This window comes from Callithrix jacchus, chromosome 15 (genome assembly GCF_049354715.1).
Source record: "Callithrix jacchus isolate 240 chromosome 15, calJac240_pri, whole genome shotgun sequence".
Classification (NCBI taxonomy): Eukaryota; Metazoa; Chordata; class Mammalia; order Primates; family Cebidae; genus Callithrix; species Callithrix jacchus.
Genome location: NC_133516.1, coordinates 28,112,583 through 28,137,335, shown reverse-complemented (window position 1 = coordinate 28,137,335; position 24,753 = coordinate 28,112,583). Strand labels below are relative to the sequence as shown.

The following is a 24,753-nucleotide window of genomic DNA, read 5'->3' as shown; positions in this document are numbered from 1 at the left end:
AGTTGAGGCTTATCAGATTATAAAATCCTTGGGAACAAAGGACCTTATAGGCTATAGACCTAAAAACATGTTAGTTACATTTGACCATTAAAAACTTGAAATGATGATTGGGTGTGGTGGCTCATGCCTATAATCCTAGCACTTTGGGAGGCCAAGATGAGAAGATTGCTTGAGGCCAGCAGTTTGAGACCAGCCTAGTCAATATAGTGAGACCCCATCTTGCCTAAAGAAAAATTTAAAAAAATAAAAGAAAAAACAAACAAAAAAACTTGACATGCTAACACAAAAAAAGTCAGAAACACCTTTGCTCCCACTGAGAAGCTTATATTATTGGGCAGATAAAACAACATATAGAGGACATATAGACTTCCCCAAATTTAGTTTGTGGTTCTGTAAGTGCTAAACTATTTCTTAACAAATGTGAACTGGAGAATTGAGGGATGGGTTTATGGTAGAAGTAAAAAGTTAAATGGACCTTGAACAATAGCAAGGACTGGCCAGGCGCAATGGCTCATGCCTGTAATCTCAGCACTTTGGGAGGCTAAGGTGGGCGAATCACCTGAGGTCAGGAGTTCGAGATCAGCCTGGCCAACATGGTGAAATCCCATCCCTACTAAAATTATTAAAATTAGCTGGCATGGTGGCACACACCTGTAATCCCAGCTATTCAGGAGGCTGAGGCAGGAGAATTACTTGAACCTGGGAGGCAGAGATCATGCCAATGCGCTCTAGCCTGGGTGACAGAGCAAGACTCCATCTCAAAAGACAAAAAAAAAAAAAGAAGAAAAATAGCAAGGATTTACTTTTACTTATAGAGAACAATGAGAGGCACTCTTAGAAGGAGACACATAAGTAAAAACCACAGAGGTGAAAATGAGGGAGTGGGAAGATAAAAAAGATAAGGTAGTCCAGAACTGAATCTGGGGTAGGATGGACAAATTTCTTGAAAAACATGACTTCTTAAAACTGATACAGAAAGAAACTGAAGATACAAATAGCCCTATGTTCATAAAGAAACAAATTATAATTTTAACACTTCCAAAAAAGGAAAACTCTAGACCCAGATACCATCACTGGTCAATGCTATCAAACAAGATAGAAACAACAACTATAAGCTGGGCACAGTGGCTCACACCTGTAATCACAGCACTTTGGGTGGCCAAGGTGGGCAGATCATCTGAGGTCAGGAGTTTGAAACCAGCCTGGCCAACATCGTGAAATGCTGTCTCTACTAAAAATATAAAAATTAGCTGTGCATAGTGGTGGGCACCTATAATCTCAGCTACTAGGGAGGCTGAGGCAGGAGAATTGCTTGAACCTGTGAGGTGGAGGTTGCAGTGAGTTGAGATTGTGCCACTGCACTCCGGCCTGGGCAACAGAGTGAGACTCTGCCTCAAAAAAAAAAAAAAAAAGAAAGAAAAAGAAATAACAATAATACTCTAGGATTTCACAAAAGAGGAAGAAGGGATGAAGTCAGTATAACCCTGATACCAAACAAGGCAAGGATATTACAAAAAAAAAAAAAGCTACAGATTAATATCCCTCATGCACATAGGGATATTAGCAAATTAAATACAGCAATGTACATATTCAGGAAAAAAAATACATCATGATCAAACAGAATTTGTCCCAGTAATGCAAGGGTGGCTTAATATGAAAAAAAACAAAAAATCAACATGATATACCACATTAAGAGATTCAAGGAGAAAAACCATGTACCATCTTAATCTCAATAGATGCAGAAATGGGATTTTCATGACAAAAATTCTCAGCACATTAGAAATAAAGGGGAACTTTATCAACCTAATGAAGAGCATGCAAAGATAGAGTGGAACAGGAAAAATCTGTCGAGTAAATTGGGAGGAAGAAGCCAAGATGCAGCAGAAAATTCTGGCCAGTGGGTCTCATGCTAAGAGAGCAGAGTGTTTCAACAGGGAGAAAAACGATCCACAGTATGATATGTTGCTGAGGCAGAGAAAGAAAAGGACAGTAACATATCCATGGAGGTCACTGGTGGCCTTGAAGAGAGCAGACTCGCTGCATGGGTCACTCCACTTTTTACGACCCACAGTGTTGCTGTTACTGTGCCTTAGAACTACTTAACATATCTCCATTCAAGAATAAAGCTGTGGTCAATGATTATTTATTGACTGAATTAATCAATACATGTGTCAGCCTCTGTTTGGCAGTCCCAGATTAGATATTCCTCCCCTGCTTAGAGTGAGGATTGTTAAACTTGAGTCTAAGTCTATTCAAGCTCAGGAACCAATCCTGACATTGGGCAGGTAAGATTTTAAAATGACGAGGAGGAAGCTCAACAGACTTTCTTTCACATTACTGACTTAAGCCACAAATTCTGTTTCTCATTTGCCACATCACTTAAAAATGGCCAGACAAGTTTTCACCAGATTTGGTGATTGTATCTGAGATGCTCTGACTTAAATATGAACTATGAAAATTAGTAAGAAATTAATTTCAGGAGAACCTAGAGAACACCCCGAAAAGAGGGCTTGTCATCTTAAACACAGCAACTGAAACTGTGAAACAAAAAGGCAATCTTAGGTACCTGGTGATCACACAGACTAAGAAACCATCAACCAAGTAACAAATAGTGGTTCCAACCATAACGAAGCAAATCAAGTCACAGGATGGACAATATGAATTGCAGGATTCATTTATTAAATGGTGATGAATCACCTTCCTAAGCAGCTCTGAGAAATCAGATCAGTATAAATAATAATTACAGCTATCATTTATTATGGGATTATTATGTGCCAAATATATGCAATAATTATAAAATTAATAATCTCATCTAACTCTCATAACTCTGTGAGGAAGAAAGTATTGTTATCCCTAAGTTAAAGATTAAGAAAGTGGGATGCAGAGACATTAAAAGACTCTGCAGAGTTGCTTGGCTAGAAAGTGGTAGGTTCAAATCTACGTTGTTCAATTTCTGGGTCTAGCCTGACCTTAGGCTTCAGATACGGTAGGAGGACTCTGTCTTTTGGGCCTGAGCTGCTTACAAATGTACCAGTTCCTCTGGGCCTGGGGCTCTGCCTTGAGCCTCCTCTGTAACATCTCATCCCATCCAAGGAAATTAGAATCCCACCTACAACCCTCTCAAACACCTGTTTTGCTAACAGGCTTCCCTGCACCCTATCATAAATGTACAGTTTTGCTGTAAAAGCTTAATTGTCCCAAGGCAGGTGGATCACCTGAGGTCAGGAGTTTGAGACCAGCCTGACCAACATGGTGAAACCCCGTCTCTACTAAAATACAAAAATTAGCTGAGCATGGTGGCAGGTGCCTATAATCTCAGTTGCTTGGGAGGCTGAGGCAGGAGAATCGTTTTAATTCAGGAGGGAGAGGTTGCAAAGTGCGAAGATCGTGCCATTGCTCTCCAGCCTGGGCAACAAGAGCAAAACTCCACCTCAAAAAAAAAAAATGCGGCCAGGCATGGTGGCTCACGTCTGTAATCCAAGCACTTTGGAGGCCAAGGCGGGTGGATCACCTGAGGTCAGGAGTTCAAGACCAGCCTGACCAACATGGTGAAACCCCATCTTTAAAAAAAAAAAAAAATGCTTAATTGTTACTAATTTGCCTGCACTCACTACTTGTCTGAAATAAGTTGGTATAAGCTAAAAAAAAAAAAAAATAAAGGCAAATCTAGTTGAAGAATAACAACTAAATTCTTTATCACAGTGAGATAAAACATTGTACTTCAGGCAAAGAGCCAATCCATTCTGTCCCACCTCTTTTTTCTGAAACTGAGTTTCACTCTTGTTGCCTGAGTTGGAGTGCAATGGTGTGATCTGGGCTCACTGCAACCTCCACCTCCCGGATTCAAGCAATTCTCCTGCCTCAGCCTCCTGAGTAGCTGAGATTACCAGGCACGGGCCACCATGCCTGGCTAATTTTGTATTTTTAGTAGAGATAGGATTTCTTCAGGTTGGTCAGGTCTCAAACTCCCAAACTCGGGTGATCCACCCACCCTGGCCTCCCAAAGTGCTGGGATTACAGGCATGAGCCACTGCACCCGGCCTGTCCCACCTCTTTCTAATAAACATAGCAGAAATAATGAAAAACAGTATCTGGGAAAAATAACATCTGACAAAAACCAGAGAGACAAACACCCTTGGCCATCTTAGGATGCAACACAAATCTCTGAATTTGGCAGTATAAAGTTATTAACTCTTCAAGTGACAGAGACATTACAACATGACCCTCTTTTAGGAATACTTCTTGCAGCCAGTCAGCTCAGCATAAAATTTCAAACCAGTTATGACAATGATTGTACCTACCTTGCTAAAAGAAAATATGAAGAACTGAGAGGCAGCAGATCTCATTTGTATAGGCCCTAACAGGTTCATAGTAGCAATGGCCACTGGGGTTCCAGTAAATGTTTAACAATTAGCTCTCTGGAGGAAAAGGCCATGATTTGTAGGTTTGCTGATTTCCATGGTGTAAATACTCCCACAATGGCAGATTTCATGAAGGTGACTAATACATACAATATGGGGCGGAGATATACACAGTTGACTCTCAGGAGTTGGTGTGTGCAGGGTCCTGTCCACTGCTGCCAATTCCTAATACTTAATGGTTACATACTGTGTGCTGGGTATGTTCTAAATGCTTCATAGTCATCCTCTGTGAATCCTTGTAATAGGCCAATGGGGCAGGTACTATTTTATCCCTATTTTATAGATGAGAGGAAACTAGGTGTGGAAGAGGTTAATTAACTAGTCAAAGGCCACATAGCTTGTAAGTGTTAAGACCTGGCATTTGAATCCTGGTAGTCTAGTTCAGTGGGCCATGCACACAGCTTGTAAGTGTTAAGACCTGGCATTTGAATCCTGGTAGTCTAGTTCAGTGGGCCATGCACACAGCTTGTAAGTGTTAAGACCTGGCATTTGAATCCTGGTAGTCTAGTTCAGTGGGCCTTGCTCTCAGCCCTTCTTCAATACTGCCACATTTCGTAGGTGGTTAAAGAAGATATTATGATTATCCAACACCCATCTTACAGATGATGTGTTGCTAAAGACTGCTAGTAAAGATTAGGCTCTGGGCTAAGCACAGCAGCTCATATCAATAATCCTAGTACTTTGGGAGGCTGAGGTCAGTGGATTGCTTGAGCCCAGGAGTTCAAGACATGCCTGGACAACATGGTAAAACCCTGTCTCTACAACATATACAAAAAATACGCTGGGCATGGTGGTGCGCACCTATAGTCCCAGCTACTTGGGAGGCTGAGTCGGAAGGGTCACTTGAGCCTAGGAGGTCAAGGTTGCAGTGAGCTGTGTGATTGCAACCACTGTACTCCAGCCTGGGTGGCAAACTGAGACCCTGTCTCAACAACAACAACAAAAACAACAAAAAGAAGCAGGCAATGGGGTAAAGAGGAATGACCCACATCAACCAAGGAAGGGTGTTTGTCCTTCTCTCTCCCAATAAATTTGAACTCATCCCTCAAGGCCCATGTCAGATTTTCTCTCTTTTTTCTTTCCCAAAGATAGGGTCTCATCTCACTCTTGTCCAGACTGGAGTGTAGTGGCACAATCACAGCTCACTGCAGCCTTGACCTCCCAGGTTCAAGCGATCATCCCACCTTAGCCTCCTGAGTAGCTGGGACCACAGGCATGTGCCACCACACTGGGCTAATTTTTTGTATGATTTGCAGAGACTGGGTTTTGCTACATTGCCCAGGTGGGTCTCGACCTCCTGGGCTCAAGTAATCCTTCTGCCTGAGCCTCCCAAAGCACTGGGATTATAGGCATGAGCCAGTTGCCTGGCCCAGATGTTCCCTCTTTAGTGGCACTTTCCCTAACTCCCAGAGTTGTTACTCCCCAAATATTTTGTCTTAAAAAAAAAAAATTATTTTTTTCCATTAGAAAATAAAAATATGCTCAAATAATAAGGAAAATATCATAGAAAGCAAAAAAATCTCTCTTTCAATGAAGAAAAAAAAAAAAATCTCTCACAGTCCCACCTGCCACTCATAGCACTGATGTGTATTTATACTCTTGACCTCAGTCCCTTATAAAACGATTCTCTATTCATGGGTGAGCATCTCCTGGGAAGATTATCAGTGTTACCCACATTTGTATCTACCTTTCACCCCATTCCCACCTGATCTCCACCCCTAGCACAACACCCAACTCACAGCTGCCCCCCAGTTAACCTAGATACTTTATTCTAATCCATAAAAGTTAACACTGAGCTTTTCATGTCCAGCTTCAAAGCTGTCCTAATCTTAAGTGAAGTTGGTTTTCTTCATTTGTCTTGAACACATATTACTACATGCCAACCCTGTGTGTGGCAGACAAGGGCCGCTCCAGCGGGCACCTGCTCTTACCTGCATCCCTCTCATCTTCTGGAAGCGTGCTATGGTGTCGCTGATGGTGTAGACACGCACGTGGCCCATGTGCAGCTTACCAGAAGGATAAGGGAACATGGAAAGCACGTAAAATTTGGGCTTTGATTTCTAGGAAAGAATGACAATGAGCATTTATTAATCGTTTTCTGGAAACTCCACATGTATATATAATATTTTGGCATTTTACGCAAAGTAATAATTTAACATTTTTGAGGTTTCCTTTTTAAAAGACTGTTCCCAGAGTGTAAATCAACTAAAATGTCCAAAAGCAAAATTTAAAGCCTTGGTTTAAGCTAAAGAATGTCCAAAATAATGCCAAATAACCTCTAAGTGTTAATTATCCATATATCTAAATTTTTTGTTCTTTTAAAAACTTCTCTTTTAAAAGGAATGAATTAATAGCATTTGCAGTGACCTGGATGAGACTGGAAACTATTATTCTAAGTGAAGTAACAGAGGAATGAAAAACCAAACATCCTATGTTCTCACTGACATGTGGAAGCTATGGTATGAGGACACAAAGGCTTAAGAATGATACAATGGACTTCGGAAACTTGGTGGGAAGTGTGGGAGTGTGGTGAGGAATAAAAGGCTATGAATAGGGTGTCGCGTATACTGTTCAAGTGGTGGGTGCAGTATACTTATTCGTGTAACCAAATACCACCTGTACCCCAATAACCTACGGAAAAAAAAGTGGTGCCAATGCAGACCCCAAGAGAAGGTTCTTGGATCTCAGGCAATAAAGAATTCAGGGTAAGTCAGTAAAGTGAAAGCAAGTTGATTAGGAAAGTAGAGGAAGAAAAGAATGGCTACTCCATTAAAAAAAAATACTTCTCTTTTAAGACAGCTTCTGTCTAGGTCCTTAAAGAACTGTCTGTTTTTCCAAAGGAAGCTCTGACACATGTATCTATACAATTCAAGGAAACAATCATTGAATCACATAGATGTAACATCTTTAAAACTGGAGTCCCTTCCTAAATTCTCTACAGCTGCATTCTGATGTAGATTTAGCAGTAACAACAGGATCCTAAGGTACCAATTTGGGTCCTAGGTTTCCCCATTGTATTGTGAGCTTATCTTTAAACAAAAAATGTTGAAAAACATTTTTTAAAAAGGGAGAAGGTTGTTGTTCTCCAGGGATTATAAATAAGCAGCCTCAGATCAGGGTTATATAACTCTCCAGCTTCCAAAGCAGCAGCTTCATCACCAGAAACACAGAAAACTTTACATGTACCTGCACAGAAGGAATGCAGGCCAATGACTGACTTCTGACCTCTTAATTCTTCCCCTGGTAAAATGATGAAAGTTGTCATGAGTATGCACATGAATGGATGAGGCAAACAAAGATGGTAGTCCTTGAATGGACTCCTACTGGGGAGACCTACTGATCAAGGGCAAGCACTGTGCTTTAGTCACCTCTTTCTCCACATCTGCCCCAACACCAGCAGGAGTTTAATAAAATGTTGGATAAATGTTCATTGGCCTTTCTGCCCAAAAGCTTGATAACTGGCCCCTGTGGAGCACTTTTTACCCAGCGAACTTCACAAATCCTATCCAGGTAATAGGAGGGTTCCCCATACCCAAGTTTAAGTCATCTCATGACAGGGTCGGGGGTGGAGGGGCTGGAGAGAAAGGAAGAGCAAAAGGTAACTGGGTGACTGCTTCTGTTTGGTCACTGAGGGTCAGAACTTCTGCTTTATTTATTAATTTATTTCTGCCTTCTGTTTTTTTCTTTCTGGCCTTACTCTCTTCCTAGAGCTTTGCTAGAGTTCTTTAAGAATTTGCTTCCCCCAAAGTTATGAAAACAAACACAAAACAGAATACTCATAACCCTTCTTTTGTGAACATATGTGGGAGGGGCTTTTTAAATATCGTTTGCTGAGTGTTCGCATGACTGACAATGCACTTAAACCAAATATAATCAGTAGAGCAGAAGAAACCAGAAATGAGATTTTTGCCAAGGAGTTCTTAACTTCCTTCAGCAAAGAACTTAAACAAATCTTTAATAGAACCATTAGCAAGCAGCAAAAAACAAACAAAGAAAACCCCACAAAAACTAGAGTAGGACTTTTCTTTGTGCTGCCCATCCTCTAGAAATTACCAAGGAGTGTTAGCTGCCTGAAGGAAGAAATGGGAAAAAGAGAACAATTAGGAAATCTGGATCATACACAAACTAGAAAATCATCTGGAAATGCTGAAATGACAACTACAATGGAATTATACAAAGAGGATGGAAAGCAACACAATGGGCACACACTTTAATTAGAAACTGCAGATTTATAACTCTGAGGAAAACCTCAGAAGTGTGAGAGAGGACCCGAGATTCAAGGACTGGTGGGAACTCAGGAACTTAATAACTGTCCTTAAGAAAATGAGTGGCAGATGACCTTCGCAGCTTATGAGCAAGTCCCTCCAAGGAGATACAAGACTCATTCTTGTACTTACTGCAGAATCAGAAGAAAACTGTCCACTCAATTCAAACCTTACTCTTTACAATGAATTAAGCCTAAGGCTTATTCTTAGGACATTTTTAGGAATATGTGAAAATAGCTGTTAAGAGTCCTTTGGGAGTTAGAAAAACAGTAAAATCCTTGATCAAAGCTGTTTCTGTTTTTCATTTTAAACTTTTTACATACAATTTTTTTATTATACTAATATGTTTATTTGATTACACATGTAACAATCTTGCCCCAAACATTTTCCACTTGTAATTTCTTTACTAGCATCTCCTTTTTTATATTTGTTCAATAAAGATTAAATTAATAGCAAAATCAAATGAATAATTATATACTAGCTAAGACAAAATCCAAATCTGAGTTCATAAAAGATACATAGAAAAATATTGTTTTCTAAAGTCTTTAATTTTGAAGAATATTTTTGTTTATTACAGAAAAGGTATTCAGCTTAATGCCTGTCCCTGCCTTTTTCTTTTCTGCATGAATTAAGTCATTTTCCTCTGACAATGAAATGAGTTCTATCATCTGGGGGTGGAAAAGAGAGAAATGATGGGAGTTTCTGTTATAATTGAGAAAGAATCTGATTGAAAGGGAAATTTTCATAATTATATAAAAGTGCAAGAATTCCTTTAAAATAGATCAAGATTTTAAGTGATGGGGAAAGGATAGCTTTTATAAGTGGGTCCTATTATTTTTGTCAGTTTCTGACTTTAGAAGAAAGATGACTTCTGCCTCTTTATAGATCATGCTCTGAAGCTGTTGCTGAGCCTACAGGATGACAGAGTAAAAGGAGCACCCCAGTAGGAGTCTGGAGCCCTAGTTCTGGTCCCAGCTTTGCCACTAGCTGTGAAGCCTTAGGCAAATGCTTTTGCCTTTTGGGATTAGTTTGCTATCTGTAAATCAAAGGTGAGACAAAAGAAGGTTCTGGGTGAAAAAGCACGAGTTCAGGAATCAAACACGTTTGATTTTGAATCCTGGCTCTGACATGTCTTGGTACACTACCTAAACCTCTGTCTGAGCCTCGGTTTTCTTACTCTAAAAATGAGGATAATAACACTATCCCCTGGGTTGTTTCAGGATTAAATGAGATATCAATTGAAAGATAGTGCCTGGCACATGGTTAAATGCTTATTAAATGGAAATTCTTTTTTAAATAATAATTACGGTGATGGCAAGACAATCCATTTCAAAAAACTCATTTGAGTGGATTTCAGGTGAATCTAATACCACAGTGAGATCGATTATAAATGCTTCAAAATCCACCTGCATTCCGTCACAGTCTCAGCTCCTGAGAGATACACCACGTTCTGATCTTCCGGTGTCTTTTACTTACATACCACTTCAGTTTGTAAAATGCGAAAGTCACACATTTTCTCATTTGATTGTCAAAACAGTTCTGTGAGACGAACAATAATGCAAGGAGCCCAGAAAATGTTAAATGATGTGGCCCGGATGATGCAGGTTTCCTGGGGCAGAACCACATTACAGCCCAGGCTCTGGCTCTCTCACTGAGTGCTCTACTTTGCCATTCCTTGATTCAAATCCTGGGGATCACACACAATGCCCCTTATGCTATACCCCCAATTACTGAAAAAATTTATTTTGATCCATTTAACATTTTTAAAAACCAGAGGCTTAAGAAGAATGAGATGTCACAAAATCAGTACGCTACAATGTTGAAATGTTTGGAAGTTAATAAATGGTAATCCAAACAAAAGGAAAAAGAGCTAATTTTACTGTCCTCACTCAGAATTAAACTGCTCCTTAAGAGTTTGTTTTCAATTATATTAAGTTATATTGGTCTGATGAGGTTGACACAAGGGCTTTTCACTTCCTAACGAGGTAAAAGTCAAGCTTTCATTGTAAAATTATGCATTACATTCAAACCTTCCTTTTTTAAAAAAATTTCATTTTACTTGTTATATACTAGAGCTTTCTCAATAGCAATTTTTCTTTCTAACCTTTGCCCAAAACCATCTTTCAGTTTAACACAAATAGCTCCCCTCCCCTCACTCATTTTTCACAACCACCAGTCTCATAGAAAGAACGAGTGTGATCACAGAATCAGGAAGGGGGAAAAGGCAAGTCGAGAGAGGTGTGGTCTTGTGCAGCTGTACTTACTCAACTGCTTGCCTTGGGCCTAATCTCTTTATTAAATGTAGAGCATTTGTATTATTTGACTATAACTACCACAAAGAGATATTAAGAGTAAAACTCTGATCTGATCAGCTTCAAACATGTCATGTAACAAATCACATCTCCCACCTGTCATTTTGACCATTATGAAGAGGTAAGGGTTAACACATTCCAGACTGATTCCCAGCACATTAGCCTCCCAGAAAAGGAAGAGAGAGCACTCTATGGAAACTGGCTGCAGCCAAGTATTATACTTCCACAATGAATTCAGGTAGAGTGTCGAGCTAGTGCACCTGTGCAGAAGCCAAGGGTCCACTAACCCATGTAGCTGCTACCCTAAAGTTAGACCCTACCCCAGATCACAGCAGTGGAAGGACTGGTATCCCCCAAACCATGATGCTGAGGCAGCAGAACAGAGTTGGAGGCTAAGGTCCTGCCAGGGAAAGGGCAGATACTTCTCAAACCATGCAGCAGCGAGGAACCAAGGTGCCTCTCTTGGAGTCTCAGATATGACCCTGCCAGATCCCTGTGTGCTGCCCCACCATGCAATGGACCACAGAGGACCCAACATCTGGTAAAGCTCCTATTTTGATGAGCTTCCCCTAGGAAATGTTGCTCTAGAACACCTAGTGTGCTGCTGTCTGCCATATACCTCGTGCACAATATTACTATGTGTGCATCCACCACACTGGAAACTCTTCTAAGCACTCTCCTTCTGTCACCTCATTTGTGCCTCCCAATCCATTTACCCCTCCCAATAGTGCAGGTGGGCACGATTATTATCACTCTCCATTTCAGATAAGAGAATTGAAGCACAGAGAAATTCAACAATTTGGTTCAGGGTCACATATTTAATATCTTATTTGAACCAGGTAGTCTAACCCCAGTCCAAACCCTTAGCCCCTCTTCTCTACCCTCTAAGAATCGCTCAGAATACTCACATCCGTTTCTGAAATTTTGGAGGCCTGTTCTTTTATTCGTTGATGCCACCATTTCTCAACATCCTTTCTGGTCTGCAGTGTATACTCTTTTGTCCACTTTCCCGTGGCACTATAGATACTTCTAGTACATCCGGGAATTACTCTTTCCCACTTGATGACATCTGGCCCACCATTTAACTGTCTTTTCAGAAGAGAGGCATAAAAACTCAATCTCTGCCAAGCTGAAGCCATTCTTCAGAAGGTGGGAAAACCCTGAAAAAGAGGGTAGAAAGCACACGATGAGCTGCCTCAAACCCTCCCCAGAGCTTATTTTTCCATTCGGTATAGTCCAGTGTTCTGACCCTGTGCTTTCCTCTTACTCTTTTAATGGTTTCTTTCCCTGAAATACTTTAGCAATTCAATTGAGCTAAACACAAATTTTTTAATAGAAAATATAAAGCGTCAGTGACCTCTAATATCAACAATGTAAAACTCCTGTAGGAAAAAATGGAGACCATCAGCTGCAGCTCCTGCACAACCTCAAGCTGCACGGAAGGCATGGAGTGCCCTACCTCCCCTCCCAGTGGGCCAGCCCAGGGACTCTCCACCAGGCTCCACCTCCTATGTCTTCGAGCCTCAGAACAGCTCAAGCACATGTTGGGTTGGCCTTAGACTCAAACATCAGAAGGGGTCTAAATACAGGCCTCCCGGGAGGACCAGAAATTCTGAACTATTATTAGCAATTTTTATACATATTATAAATTAAATATGCAGTGTAGGCTGAGCCAGAAAATAACCGTTATTTAGAAGACTATTAATTCATTTAGTTTCTTCTCCATTTTTCAAATATTTACTTACTTACTTTTTTAGAGACAGGATCCTGCTCTTTCAGTCAGGCTGGGGTGCAGTGGTACAAGCATACTTCAATGGAACCTCTGACTCCTGGGCTCAAGCAATCTACCTGCCTTAGCTTACCAAAGTGCTGGGATTCCAGGCATGAGCCACCAGCAAATATTGACTGAGTACCAGTAGGCCCACACATTGCTCTAGGCACTGGGGATACAGCAGCAAACAAAAACAGAGTCCCTTCTTTGTTTCTGAGACAGAATCTCACTCTGTTGCCCAGGCTGGAGTGTAATGGCGGGGTCTCGGCTCACTGCAACCTCGGCCTTCTGGGTTCAAACAATTCTCCTGCCTCCACCTCCTGAGTAGCTGGGATTATAGGCATGCACAACAACGCCTGACTAATTTTTGTATTTTTAGTAGAGACGGGGTTTCACCATGTTGGCCAGGCTGATCTCGAACTCTTGACCTCATGATCCACCCACCTTGGCCTCCTAAAGTGCTTAGGATTACAGGCATGAGCCATCGCACCCGGCTTAGAGTCCCTTCTTTCATGGCACTTACAAACTAGTAGGGAAACAGATAAGAAACAAACTATAAGGTAAGCAGATAAGAAACAAAAATTTATACTGTGTAGTCATGGTGAGTGCTATTTTTTGGAATACATCTCATAGGTTGGGGCCTAGCAGGATATCCAGTTGTGATTCAAAATCCAATTTTAATGTTTCATTGGATTCTTCCACAGGTACATTCTGGAAATAACCTCATTGAAGAAGTTTCACATTTTATTGCTATTTAAAGGGTTGAGGAGAGACTTCATCAAATATTTAAGATATGTGACTAAATAGCCTAAACTTTCTTCTTCTTGCTTAACAGCATTCAAGAAGTGCTACAGTGAAAAGACAGACGAAAACAGGTTCTGATCTGTTTCGACAGATCAAAACAAGAAAGAAATAAATTAACCTAGAACTCTAAGCTGCTGTTCTTTGATTCTCTCAAAATTCTTTCCATATCTATTAGGATTTGGCCTGTTTCACCAATGTACTGGACACAAATTTTGCCAGGAATGTCAATAAAGGCTTGTAACAGTGAGTTTCCTGCTCACATAAGATAGCAACATAATGTGGGCATCTTACAAGTTGGTCTGCCAAAGTAACTGACTAACATATCAATTCTCACTGCATTAAACAGCTCTTGCTTCTTTAGGGGTAAAGTACACACTTTAAAAAAAAAAAAAAAAAAAAGTCTCCCGGCCGAGCACAGTGGCTCACGCCTGTAATCTCAGCACTTTGGGAGGCAGAGGCGGGCGGACCACAAGGTCAGGAGTTTGAGACCAGCCTGGCCAATATGGTGAAACCCCATCTCTACTAAAAACACAAAAGTTAGGTGGGCATGGTGGCAGGTGTCTGTAGTCCCAGCTACTCGGGAGGCTGAGGCAGGAGAATCGCGTGAACCAGGGAGGCACAGAGGTTGCAGTGTGCCGAGATCATGCCACTGCAATCCAGAGCCTGGGCAACAGAGTGAGACTCCATTTCAAAAAAAAAACTTTATAGTTGGGCTTGGCTATTTTAAAGCACATAGGTATGATTACAGGTATTTGGGTGAACTATATGAAATTGGTTAAATGTTAGCAATTCCATATAAACAACCTAATAAACATACACTTTGTACGCTTAAGGCAAACTGCATTTATTTTTAGGGCTTAGGGTTCTATAATTAGAACTCCCTAATTATATAAACGTCATAGATTTTACAGTTCTCTTGCTAAGTCAACACTTTCATACCTTTGCAAACGAAAGAATGCCTGTTTAGCAGAGGACACATAAATGGATGCCTGTCACTTCTCTCCTAGACAGCATCCCCTAAGAACACATAAGGAGTGTTCTGGGCTAGGCTCTCAAACAGAAACAAAGGGGCACAACAAAATTATACAATAAAAAGTGACTTGAACTGCTCTGTCTACACTCTCTGTCTACACAACAAGAATAAGCTTTCTAAATATGTTTATATAATACCTGGCTCACTAATGACCTCTCCTTTGCTTAAATAAACGAATGAACTAGAGAATCCTGAAACAGATCTGAGTATTTAAAAGCCTTTGAAGTTCCTTTCTTTTTTTTAAAGCAGGAACAGATTAGAGAGTAACAGATTATTCAACAAACAGGAGAAAAACTTAAAATTAGAGCCCCACCTCAAATCATAAACCAGAGTAAATCCCCGATAGATTAAATAATGTTTTTTATATATAGGTCTGGATCTGAAAAGCAGAAGTAAGAAAAAATAAAATACAATAAATGAGAATGTTTTTTAAAGTACCATAAAACAAGATAAAAACACAAATGAGCATTTAATAAATCTCAAGAGTGCAGATGTTCTGTCCTGAGTAAAAAAACAATGAAAAAATTCACAAAGGAAAATATTAATAAATCTGACTCTAAAAATATAAAATATCTGTATGCCAAAACCATTATGAACAGAATTGGAAAGCAAACAATTAGCTATGAGAAAATGTTTGCCAAAGTTGCAATGACAAAAGGTTATTCTACTCTTGAGTTCATGAGAAAAGAAACACTAAAAATCGAATTTTTAAAAATGAACAAAGGAAATAGCAAAGATGACATATAAATGGTTAATAAAGAGGACACATGAAAAAGATCAACTTTACAACTAATCAAATAGATGCAAATTAAAACAATGAAAGTTTAGTTACCAAATTGCCAAATGAAAAGAAATATGCATTTTTTACATAACTGCTGGTAGTAAATGTAAATTGATTCCACCTTTCTGGGGAGCAATCTGATAACGTGTTAAGACCCTTTAAGAATAGCACATATCCTTTGGGGTTAGGAATCCCTAAGACCCCACTCAGGTTCTAATTCCATAGAAAGATTCACAGGAATCAATATATAGTCAGTATTCACAGCTATGATTCATTACAGAACTTCCTAGGTTCCAGCCCTATTCCTTTCCTTTACTTCCCAGGCCTTGTTCTTGGCCACTCCAAGTACCCGCCCACCAAAGCCCTGAAGGGGACTGCCTCTTACTGACTTTATTAGATGGCTGTGAGGATATGAGGAATGTGAAAGGTGTAAAAATACAAAAGTTAGCCGGACATGGTGGTGGGGCCTGTAGTCTCAGCTACTCGGGAGGCTGAGGCAGGAGAATTGCTTGAACCAGGGAGGCCATTTCTTTCCTACAGAGTTGAAATCTTATCCTTACTAAAAAAGGGATTACAGGCGTGAGAGAAGCCTAGGAGAAGAGGTGGCAGAAAAAGAATACAGGGGAAAAGCACATGAGGGCATCTGTGTACTACACCCAAAAGACAGCGCAAGAATGCACCTGGGAAAGTTCATCTTAAAGAAACCAGATTTTGTGAAAACAAATAAATATTCTGGATTTTGCAGCTACTCATTACCTGTGACCTCAGGCAAATCTCTCGTCTGAAACCTCATCTTTCTGAGGACTTCTGAGCCCTAACATGTGGCAACGACCTGTGGGCCCCAGAGAGGCAAGTGATGACCTTCACTTGGGTCCAAACCCCTAACCCGGGGGGAAAGATACAAGGATGAACTGGGATAGGAGAGCACTGGAGAGGAAAGCTTGAGTACAAAACTACGTGTATATATGCGTTTTTCTAGGAAAGACTCCAGAGCTATCAATGGAGTCGGTGGCTCAAAGAGCCTGAAGACCTGAATCTCAGACATTTTCAGTTTGGAAACTCAAAGGGTCCAGGACTACCTAACCCAGCCCGCACCTTCCCTTTCTGCCCACAGCAAGTCAGAACCTCTCGAGACGGAGGAAGAGGAGACCAGGCCTCGTCCCTCATCTCGCTGCGCCTGGTCCAGGGGTTTACCTGCTCACAGGCTCTGGCCTGCGGCTCCTCTACTCGTTTTCCACCTTTAGGCGAACACTTCCCGGCCACGCACCAACGGCGCCGCCATATTGTCAAAACAACAACTTTATCGATAGCGTCTGCCGTAGACACAGACAGACGGGGGCGGGACCGGGGAAGGAGAGCAACGCAGTCCTCGACTCCCAGCAGCCCGCGGGGCGGGGCGGGGGCGTATGCGCGGCCGCCCTGGGATACGCCTCCCGGCCTCTGGCACGCCCTTCAGCCGCACTGGCGTTGATAAAGCTGCAGACGTCTGAGGCTCAAATTATTACAAATGTAGCAGACGGATGAACGCCGTTGATTTAGTGGCCTCAGCATCAACTAGGCGGCAGCTGGTGAAAAGAGCCCTGGGATACAGCCCAGACCGGATGGTTCGAATCCCAGCATAGCAACAACTGCGTCCTGTGGTTGGCAGGTCTGGACCTCTTGATTCCTAATGGACCGCATGATGAATGAGGCACCTTCTTCCACCATATTCCATAATCCTCTAGCCCTGGGGGCGGGGAGTGAAATTACATGGCCAAGAATAGATTTGGGGTAAGGTACTTTTCTCACCTGGCAAGTGTGCTGGGAGTCAGGAAAACATGATGCCTTCTCTTTTCCTAGAGGAGTTTGTATGTCCCGTGCCCCACTGCCACACAAGCAGCAAGTGTTTCATGCTTGTAATAAATCAACAAATCAATGAATTGCAAAGAACCAGTGGTGTTAAAGCATAATTTTCAAAAAGGTAGAGCCGGTTTAAAGGATAACTTGAAGAGCTCATATATGTGGTCATTCAAGGACACTGAAATGAATTTGCTAATTGTGCAAAATTGGTTGATATCCCATAGGATAGGAAAAAGTAATGTTTGGGAGCCATTTCTTTCCTACAGGGCAGAAATCATCTCTATCAAACAAAAATTCATCCCATGATTACAGTAGTTCCCCCCTATTCTCATCAGACATGTGCCAGGATCTCCAGTGGATGCCTGAAACTGGGACAGTACTGAACCCTACATATGCTGTTTCCTATGCACACACACCTATGATAAGGTTTAATTTGTAAATTAGACACAGTAAGAGATTAACAGCAATACCCAATAATAAAATGGAACAATTTTAACAATATGCTGTAATAAAAAGTTCCATAACTGGTCTCTCTCAAAATATCTTAACATACTGTCCTCACCCTTCTTATTGTGATCTGTCAATCTGATAATTGAGATGGCTACTAAGTTGGTAGCTATACAGCATAGATATGCTGGACAAAGGGATGATTCACAATGGTTCACATCCCAGGTGGGATGTGGCAAGATTTCATCACACTACTCAGAACGGCAGGCAACCCAAAACTTATTTAGGTTATTATTAGATTTATTTATTACTGAAATTTTTCACTTAATATTTTCGGACCTTGGTTGACTACAGGTAACTGAAACCTTGGAAAGTGTAACTGAAGATAAGGGACTACTGTATCCATATTCTACATTTTATTTTATTTTATTTATTTGAGATGGTATCTTTCTCTGTCAACCAGGTTGGAGTACAGTGGTGCGAGCTCAGCTCACTTCAACCTCTGCCTCCCAGGTTCAAGCAATTCTGCCTCTAAGTAGCTGGGACTACAGGCACACACTTCCATGCCCTGCTAATTTTTCTATTTTTAGTGGAGATGGAGTTTCGCCATGTTGGCCAGGCTGCTCTCAAACTCCTGGCCTCAAGTGATCCACCTGCCTCGGCCTCCAAAGAGCTGGGATTACAGGCATGAGCCACTATGCCCAGCCTGATATTCTATATTTTAGCTTCTATTCTTACAGAGATGAACAATAGCTAGTTAACAGAAAGGCAAGTAAAGGTACACAATCCTATAGCATTAGATAATCCCCTAATACTCCACCCAGGGGACATACAGTATTCTCTTTTGCCCATTTCCATCTCTTTCACAGTTTCCTAATAGTTTAACATCCAAATACCTTTTTATTCAAGGTGTGGTCTCCAGCATCAGCCTCACCTGGGAATTTGCTGGAAATGAAAAACTCAGCCTCTGCCCCAGACCTGCTGAATCAGACTCTGAATTTTAATAAGACCCCTAACTGATCCTAGACACATTCAAGTTGAAGACTCACTGTCCTAGAATATGAAAGCTAGAAAAGATCTAGCTCCTTTCTAGTCCAGTCTCTTCATTTTACAGATAAATAAACTGAGGCCCAACAGAGCTGACTGTCTTGCTCAAGGTCATAAGGCAAATTAGTCAAAGATTTGTGATTCAAAACTAGATCTCCAACCTGGCAGAATACTGTCTTTCTCGAGTTGCAGAATGAAAGATCATAAAGAGCTTAGAACTTCTAGTCCAATGCTCTTAATTCAAAGGCAAGGACACTGCGGTCCAGAGGTTGGACACAGCTTGCCTAAGGTCACATGTAGTTGATGCCAGAGCCAGGATTCCAACCCAGGTCCCACTCCGAACACCAGATGCTTAGTTTGAACTGATACCATGGAAACATTGACTGGCATATTAACCTGCCACACTTGATGCAGTTTAGCCTTCAGGTGTGTCATCCATATCTAACTAGAGTGCCCCTTTCTATAATTCACCCAAAATACAGACTCTAAACTTATTTTGGCTCAAAATCTCTTTCCTATTGTGAATTAAAGTTAACATTGACATTTCTAGAAGATTATTTCAAATAGAATTTTTCTAAAAGTCACTTACTTTACTGGAAAGTTGCTATTTTTACTTCAAAGATGACAGTGGCATGAAAGTAAATCCTTTTTACTCTCAAAGAGCTTGCTTGAATACATTATTAAATGAAAAAGACAAGTTGCTGGGCTATGTAGAACGTTGCCTCATTTTTTGTTTTTTGAAAAAGCAAAGGAAATAAAAGCAAGGCCTTTTTTAGTATATGCATGGGAAGAAATATAAAAAAACCATATCACAAACGGTTTCCTGTGATGACCTCTGGAGACAGCAGGGTTTTATGGATCTTTCAATTAATGACGTTTCTGTATTCTTTTGCTTTTTCTATTAGCTGTGTGGGGTTGAATAATGCCCCCCAAGGATATCCTGGTTCTACTCCCTGGAACCTGAGACTGTCACCTTATATAGCAAAAGAGACTTTGCACATGTTGTTAAATTAAGGCTGTTGAGATAGGGAGATTCTGGATTAGCCAGGTGGAACTATATGCAATCACAAGTGTCCATATAAGAGGGAGCCAGAGAGAAATTTGAGGGAGAAGAGGCAAGGTGACCACTGAAACAAGATGTTCCAATGCTGTTTTAGAAGATGAAGGAAAGGACAATGGGCCAAAGAATGTGAGGAGTGCATCTCATGCAGCTGAAGATAAAAAAGACAGGAATATACATTTTTCTTGTGTGATCCAGCAACTCTACTTCGGGTTAATACCCGAAAGGTTTGAAAGCAGGGCCTCAAAGAGATATTTGTACACCCATGTTTATAACAACATTGTTCACTATAGTGAAGAAAAAATACAAGTAACGGAAGTGTCCACCCATGGTTGAATGTATAAAAGAAAATGGTATATACACACAATGGAATATTATTCAGCTCTTAAGGAAGGAGATTCTGACACACACTACACATGGGTGAATCAAATGCTCAGTGAAATAAGGTGGGCAACTCGAAGGACAAATATTAAGGTTCCTCTTATATATGGTACTAAGAGTAGTGCAATTCTAAGATGGAAAGTAGAATGGCAGTTGCCAGAGGGTAGGGTAATGGTGAAGGAGTGGGAAGTTATTATTTAAGGGGTACAGAGTTCCAGTTTAGAAAGACAAAAAGAGTTCTGGAGATGGAAGGTGGGGATGTTTGCACAACAACGTGAGTGTACTTTATGCCACTGAATCGTACATTTAAAAATGGTTAAAATGGGCCAGGCGTGGTGGCTCATGTCTGTAATCCCAGCACTTTGGGAGGCCAAGGCAGGTGGATCATGAGGTCAGGAGCTCAAGACCAGCCTGGCAAACATGGTGAAACCCTGTCTCTACTAAAAATACAAAAATTAGCTGGGCGTGGTGGCGCATGCCTATAATCCTACCAACTTGGGAGGCTGAGGCAGGAGAATCACTTGAACCTGGGAGGAGGAGGTTGTGCTGAGTGGAGATCACACCATTGCACTCCAGCCTGGGCAACAGAACAAGACTCCACCTCAAGAAAAAAAAAAAAGGTTAAAATGGTAAATTTCATTGTATTTATTTTTTACCATAATTTTTTAAAAAAGAAAACAGGCCAAGTGCTGTGGCTCACACTTGTAATCCCAGCACTTTGGGAGGCCGAGGTGGGTGGATCACTTGAGGTCAGGAGTTTCAAACCAGCCTGGCCAACATGGGGAAACCCTGTCTCTATTAAAAATAGAAAAATAGGTATAGTGACGTACACCTGCAATCCCTGCTACTTGGGAGGGTGAGGCAGGAGAATTGCTTGAACTAGAGAGGCGAAGGTTGCAATGAGCTGAGATCATGCCATTGCACTCCAGCCTGGGCAACAAGAGCAAAACTCCGTTTCAAGGTTAAAAAAAAAAAGCAAACAGATTGTCTCCTAGAGCCTCCACAAGGCGTGAGTCCCTTCCTAACACCTTGATTTCTGCCCAGTGAATCTGATTTGGGATTCTCTTACATCCAGACTTATAAGAGAATAAATGCATATTTTTTAAGCCACCAAGTTTGTGGTAATTTGTTATAGCAGCCATAAGGAACTAATATAGAATTATAGATTCCATATTAGTTGGAGATTAGTTTTCTGGGTTGAGTTTGTATTAGTTTTGGGATTTTGTTTCCCAGAAAGAGTGTAAATATTTCTTTGTTAAATAAAGGAACTGATACCCATTCCCATTTAAGTTTATGCCTTTTAGAGTGTTGTTTGTTATTAACACTCTAACTTACGGATCTTCAGAAGTATTTCTTACTTGCCATCCTCTCATTAAAGGAGCCTAGCTCTCCAGAGTCACATCCATAGCATTATTTGTCCCCTATGGCCAGGACCCAACTTGAAGAGCAAGTCAGGGTCAAACAATACTATAGACCATAAACAGTCCTCAAAGAGGAAAGCCTTCTTCACATTTGGTAAGAGTTGTAATAGCTGTGATAGTGGGCATCCTTGTCTTATTCTATTGGTCCCTCACTTTAATGGGGTTCTACCTCTAATGTTCTACCTTTAAATATGATGCTTGCTTTAAGTTTTTCTTAAATATTCTTTGTAGTATCCCACCTCCAAGATAGCCTCCAGTGAGCTTCACCTGCTGGTATTCATACCCTCGTGTAGTTTCTTCCCACATTGTACCATGGTTAGTAAGTATGACCGATAGAATACACCAGAAGTAATAGTATGTCACTTTCTAGATTAGGTTATAAGAGATATTGCATCTTCTACCTAGGTCATTCTCATTGTGTGTGTCTTGAATCACTTACCCTGGGGATAAGCCACATCATGAGCCTATAGAAAGGGCTATATATGCTGAGGAAATAAAGCCATCTGCCAACAGCCAGGCCCATGTGTAATGGACCCTTCAATCCCATGTAGTCTTCAAAGACAGCAGCCCCAGTTGACAGCTTGACTGAGACCTCTTGGATGAGGCATAACCACCCAGCTTAGTCATTCCCAGAAGCTGTGTGAGATTGTAGTTCTAAGTTGCTATGTTTGGGGGATAATTTGTTTCTCAGAAACAGATAAAAAATAGTCTTCATCATATTGAAGGCATTTCCTTCTATTGCCTAGTCTGGGATCCAGTCCAGGGGACACCTTGCACCAAGTTATTATGTCTCCTTTGTCTCCTGCAAGCTGGGACAGCCTCTCTATCTTTTTTGCCTTCCGTAACCCTGACACGAAGAGGACTGATCAGGTATTTTGTAGAATGTTCCTCCTGCTTGAATTCAGGTTTTGTATTTTGGCAGCAATACTGTGGAAGTCAAGGTAGTGCCCTTCTTGGGTACATTTCAAAGGAATAGAAAACGCATTAATAGACTGGGTGCAGTGACTGGTGCCTGTAATGTCAACATTTTGGGAGGCCAAGGTGGAAGGACTGGTTGAGTGCAGGAGTTTGAGACCAGCCTGGGCAACATAGCAAGACCTTGTCTCCACCAAAAACTTTTTAAAAAATTAGCCAGGCAGGGTGTTGCACACCTGTGGTCCCAGCTACCTGGGAGGTTGGGGGGTGGGTGGGGTGGGAGGATTGGTTGATCCCAGGAGTTTGAGGCTGCAGTGAGCCATGACTGCCCTGCTGCACTCCAGCCTGGGCTATACAGTGATATCCTTGATGAACGTAGATGCTAAAATCCTTAACAAAATACTAGCTAACACAATCCAACAATATATCAAAAAGAGGATCCACCATAATCAAATGGGTTTCATACCAGGAATGGAAGGATGGTTTAACATATGCAAGTCAATAAATGTGATACACCACATAAACAGAATTAAAACCAAAAATCACATGATCGTCTCAATGGATGCAGAAAAAGCATTCAGCAAAATCCAGCATCACTTTATGATTAAAACTCTCAGCAAAATCGGTATACAGGGACATGCCTATTACATACAATGTAATAAAAGCCATCTCTGACAAACTCACAGCCAACATAATACCGAATGAGGAAAAGCTGAAAGCATTCCCTCTGAGAACTGGAACAAGACAAGGATACTCACTGTCACTACTCTTCAACATAGTTCTGGAAGTCCTAGCTAGAATAATCCGACGAGAGAAAGAAATACAGGGCATCCAAATTGGTAAAGAGAAAGTCAAACTGTCACTGTTTGCTGACAATGTGATCATTTACCTTGAAAACCCTAAAGATGGCTGGGCACAGTGGCTCATGCCTGTAATCCCAGCACTTTGAGAGGTTAAGATAGGCGGATCACGAGGTCAGGAATTTGAGAACAGCCTAGCCAATATGGTGAAACCCCATCTCTACTAAAAACACAAAAATTAGCCTGGCTTGGTGGCTGGCTTCTGTAGTCCCAGCTACTCAGGAGGCTGAGGCAGCAGAATCGCTTAAACCTGGGAGGTGGAGGTTGCAGTGAGCTGAGATCATACCACTGCACACCAGAGCAAGACTCCATCTCAAAAAAGAAAAAAAAAAAAAAGAAAACCCTAAAGACTCCTCCTGAAGGCTCCTAGAACTGATAATTTAGCAAAATTTCCAGATACAAAATTAATGTACACAAATAAGTGGCTCTTCTATACACCAACAATGACCAAGTGGAGAATCAAATCAAGAACTTGACCCCTTTTACAATAGCTGCAATAAAATAAAATAAATTACTTAGGAATATACCTAACCAAGGAGGTGAAAGGGGAAACTACAAAACACTGCTGAAAGAAATCATAGATGATATGAGCAAATGGTAACACATCCTATGCTCATGGAGGGGTAGAATCAATATCATGAAAATGACCATAATGCCAAAAGCAATATACAAATTCAACACAACTCTCATCAAAATACTACCATCATTCTTCACAGAACTAGAAAAACAATTGTAAAATTCATATAGAACCAAAAAAGAGCCTTCAGAGCCAAAGCAAGACTAAGCAAAAAGAACAAATCTGGAGGCATCAAACTACCTGATTCTGAACTATACTGTAAGATCATGGAACCGGTCTTATAGTGTAGCAAAACAGCATGGTGCTGCTATAAAAATAGGTACATAGACCAATGGAACAGAATAGAGAACTCAGCAATAAACCTAAACACAGCCAACTGATCTTTGACAAAGAAAACAAAAACAAAAAGTGGGGAAATGACACCCTTTTCAACAAATGGTGCTGGGACAGTTGGCTAGCCACATATAGGGGAATGAAACTGGATCCTCATCTCTCACCTTATACAAAAATCAGCCCAAGATGGAATAAGGACTTAAGACCTGAAACTATAAAAATTCTGGAAGATAACATTGGAAAAAACCTTCTAGACACTGATTTATGCAAGGATTTAATGACCAAGAACCCAAAAGCAAATGCATTAAAAACAAAGATAAATATTTGGGACTTAATTAAACTAAAGAGCTTTTGTACAGCAAAAGAAACAGTCAGCAGAGTAAACAGACAACCCACAGAGTGGGAGAAAATCTTCACAATCTATACATCTGACAAAGGATTAATATCCAGACTCTAAAATGAACTCAAACAAATCAGTAATTAAAA

General features: G+C 40.9%; 1 protein-coding gene across 5 annotated transcripts in view; it reads right to left on the bottom strand.

Moving 5' to 3' along the window:
• The window catches only part of LARS2 (leucyl-tRNA synthetase 2, mitochondrial), a 168,364-nt gene extending 151,681 nt beyond the window's left edge, over positions 1 to 16,683 (bottom strand). For 4 of the 5 annotated variants that reach the window (XM_002758269.6, XM_078350650.1, XM_078350651.1 and 1 more), the window contains exons 1-3: positions 16,582 to 16,683; positions 11,907 to 12,158; positions 6,353 to 6,481 (exon numbers count right to left, since the gene is read on the bottom strand). In XM_002758269.6, coding sequence (XP_002758315.2) covers positions 6,353 to 6,481; positions 11,907 to 12,137 — 360 coding nt within the window. In that variant the 5' untranslated portion in view covers positions 12,138 to 12,158; positions 16,582 to 16,683. Of the gene's footprint in view, positions 1 to 6,352; positions 6,482 to 11,906; positions 12,159 to 16,512 lie in introns of all 5 variants that reach the window. The other variant, XM_035275054.3, reaches the window with a different exon arrangement.
• Positions 16,684 to 24,753: the final 8,070 nt, after the last annotated feature.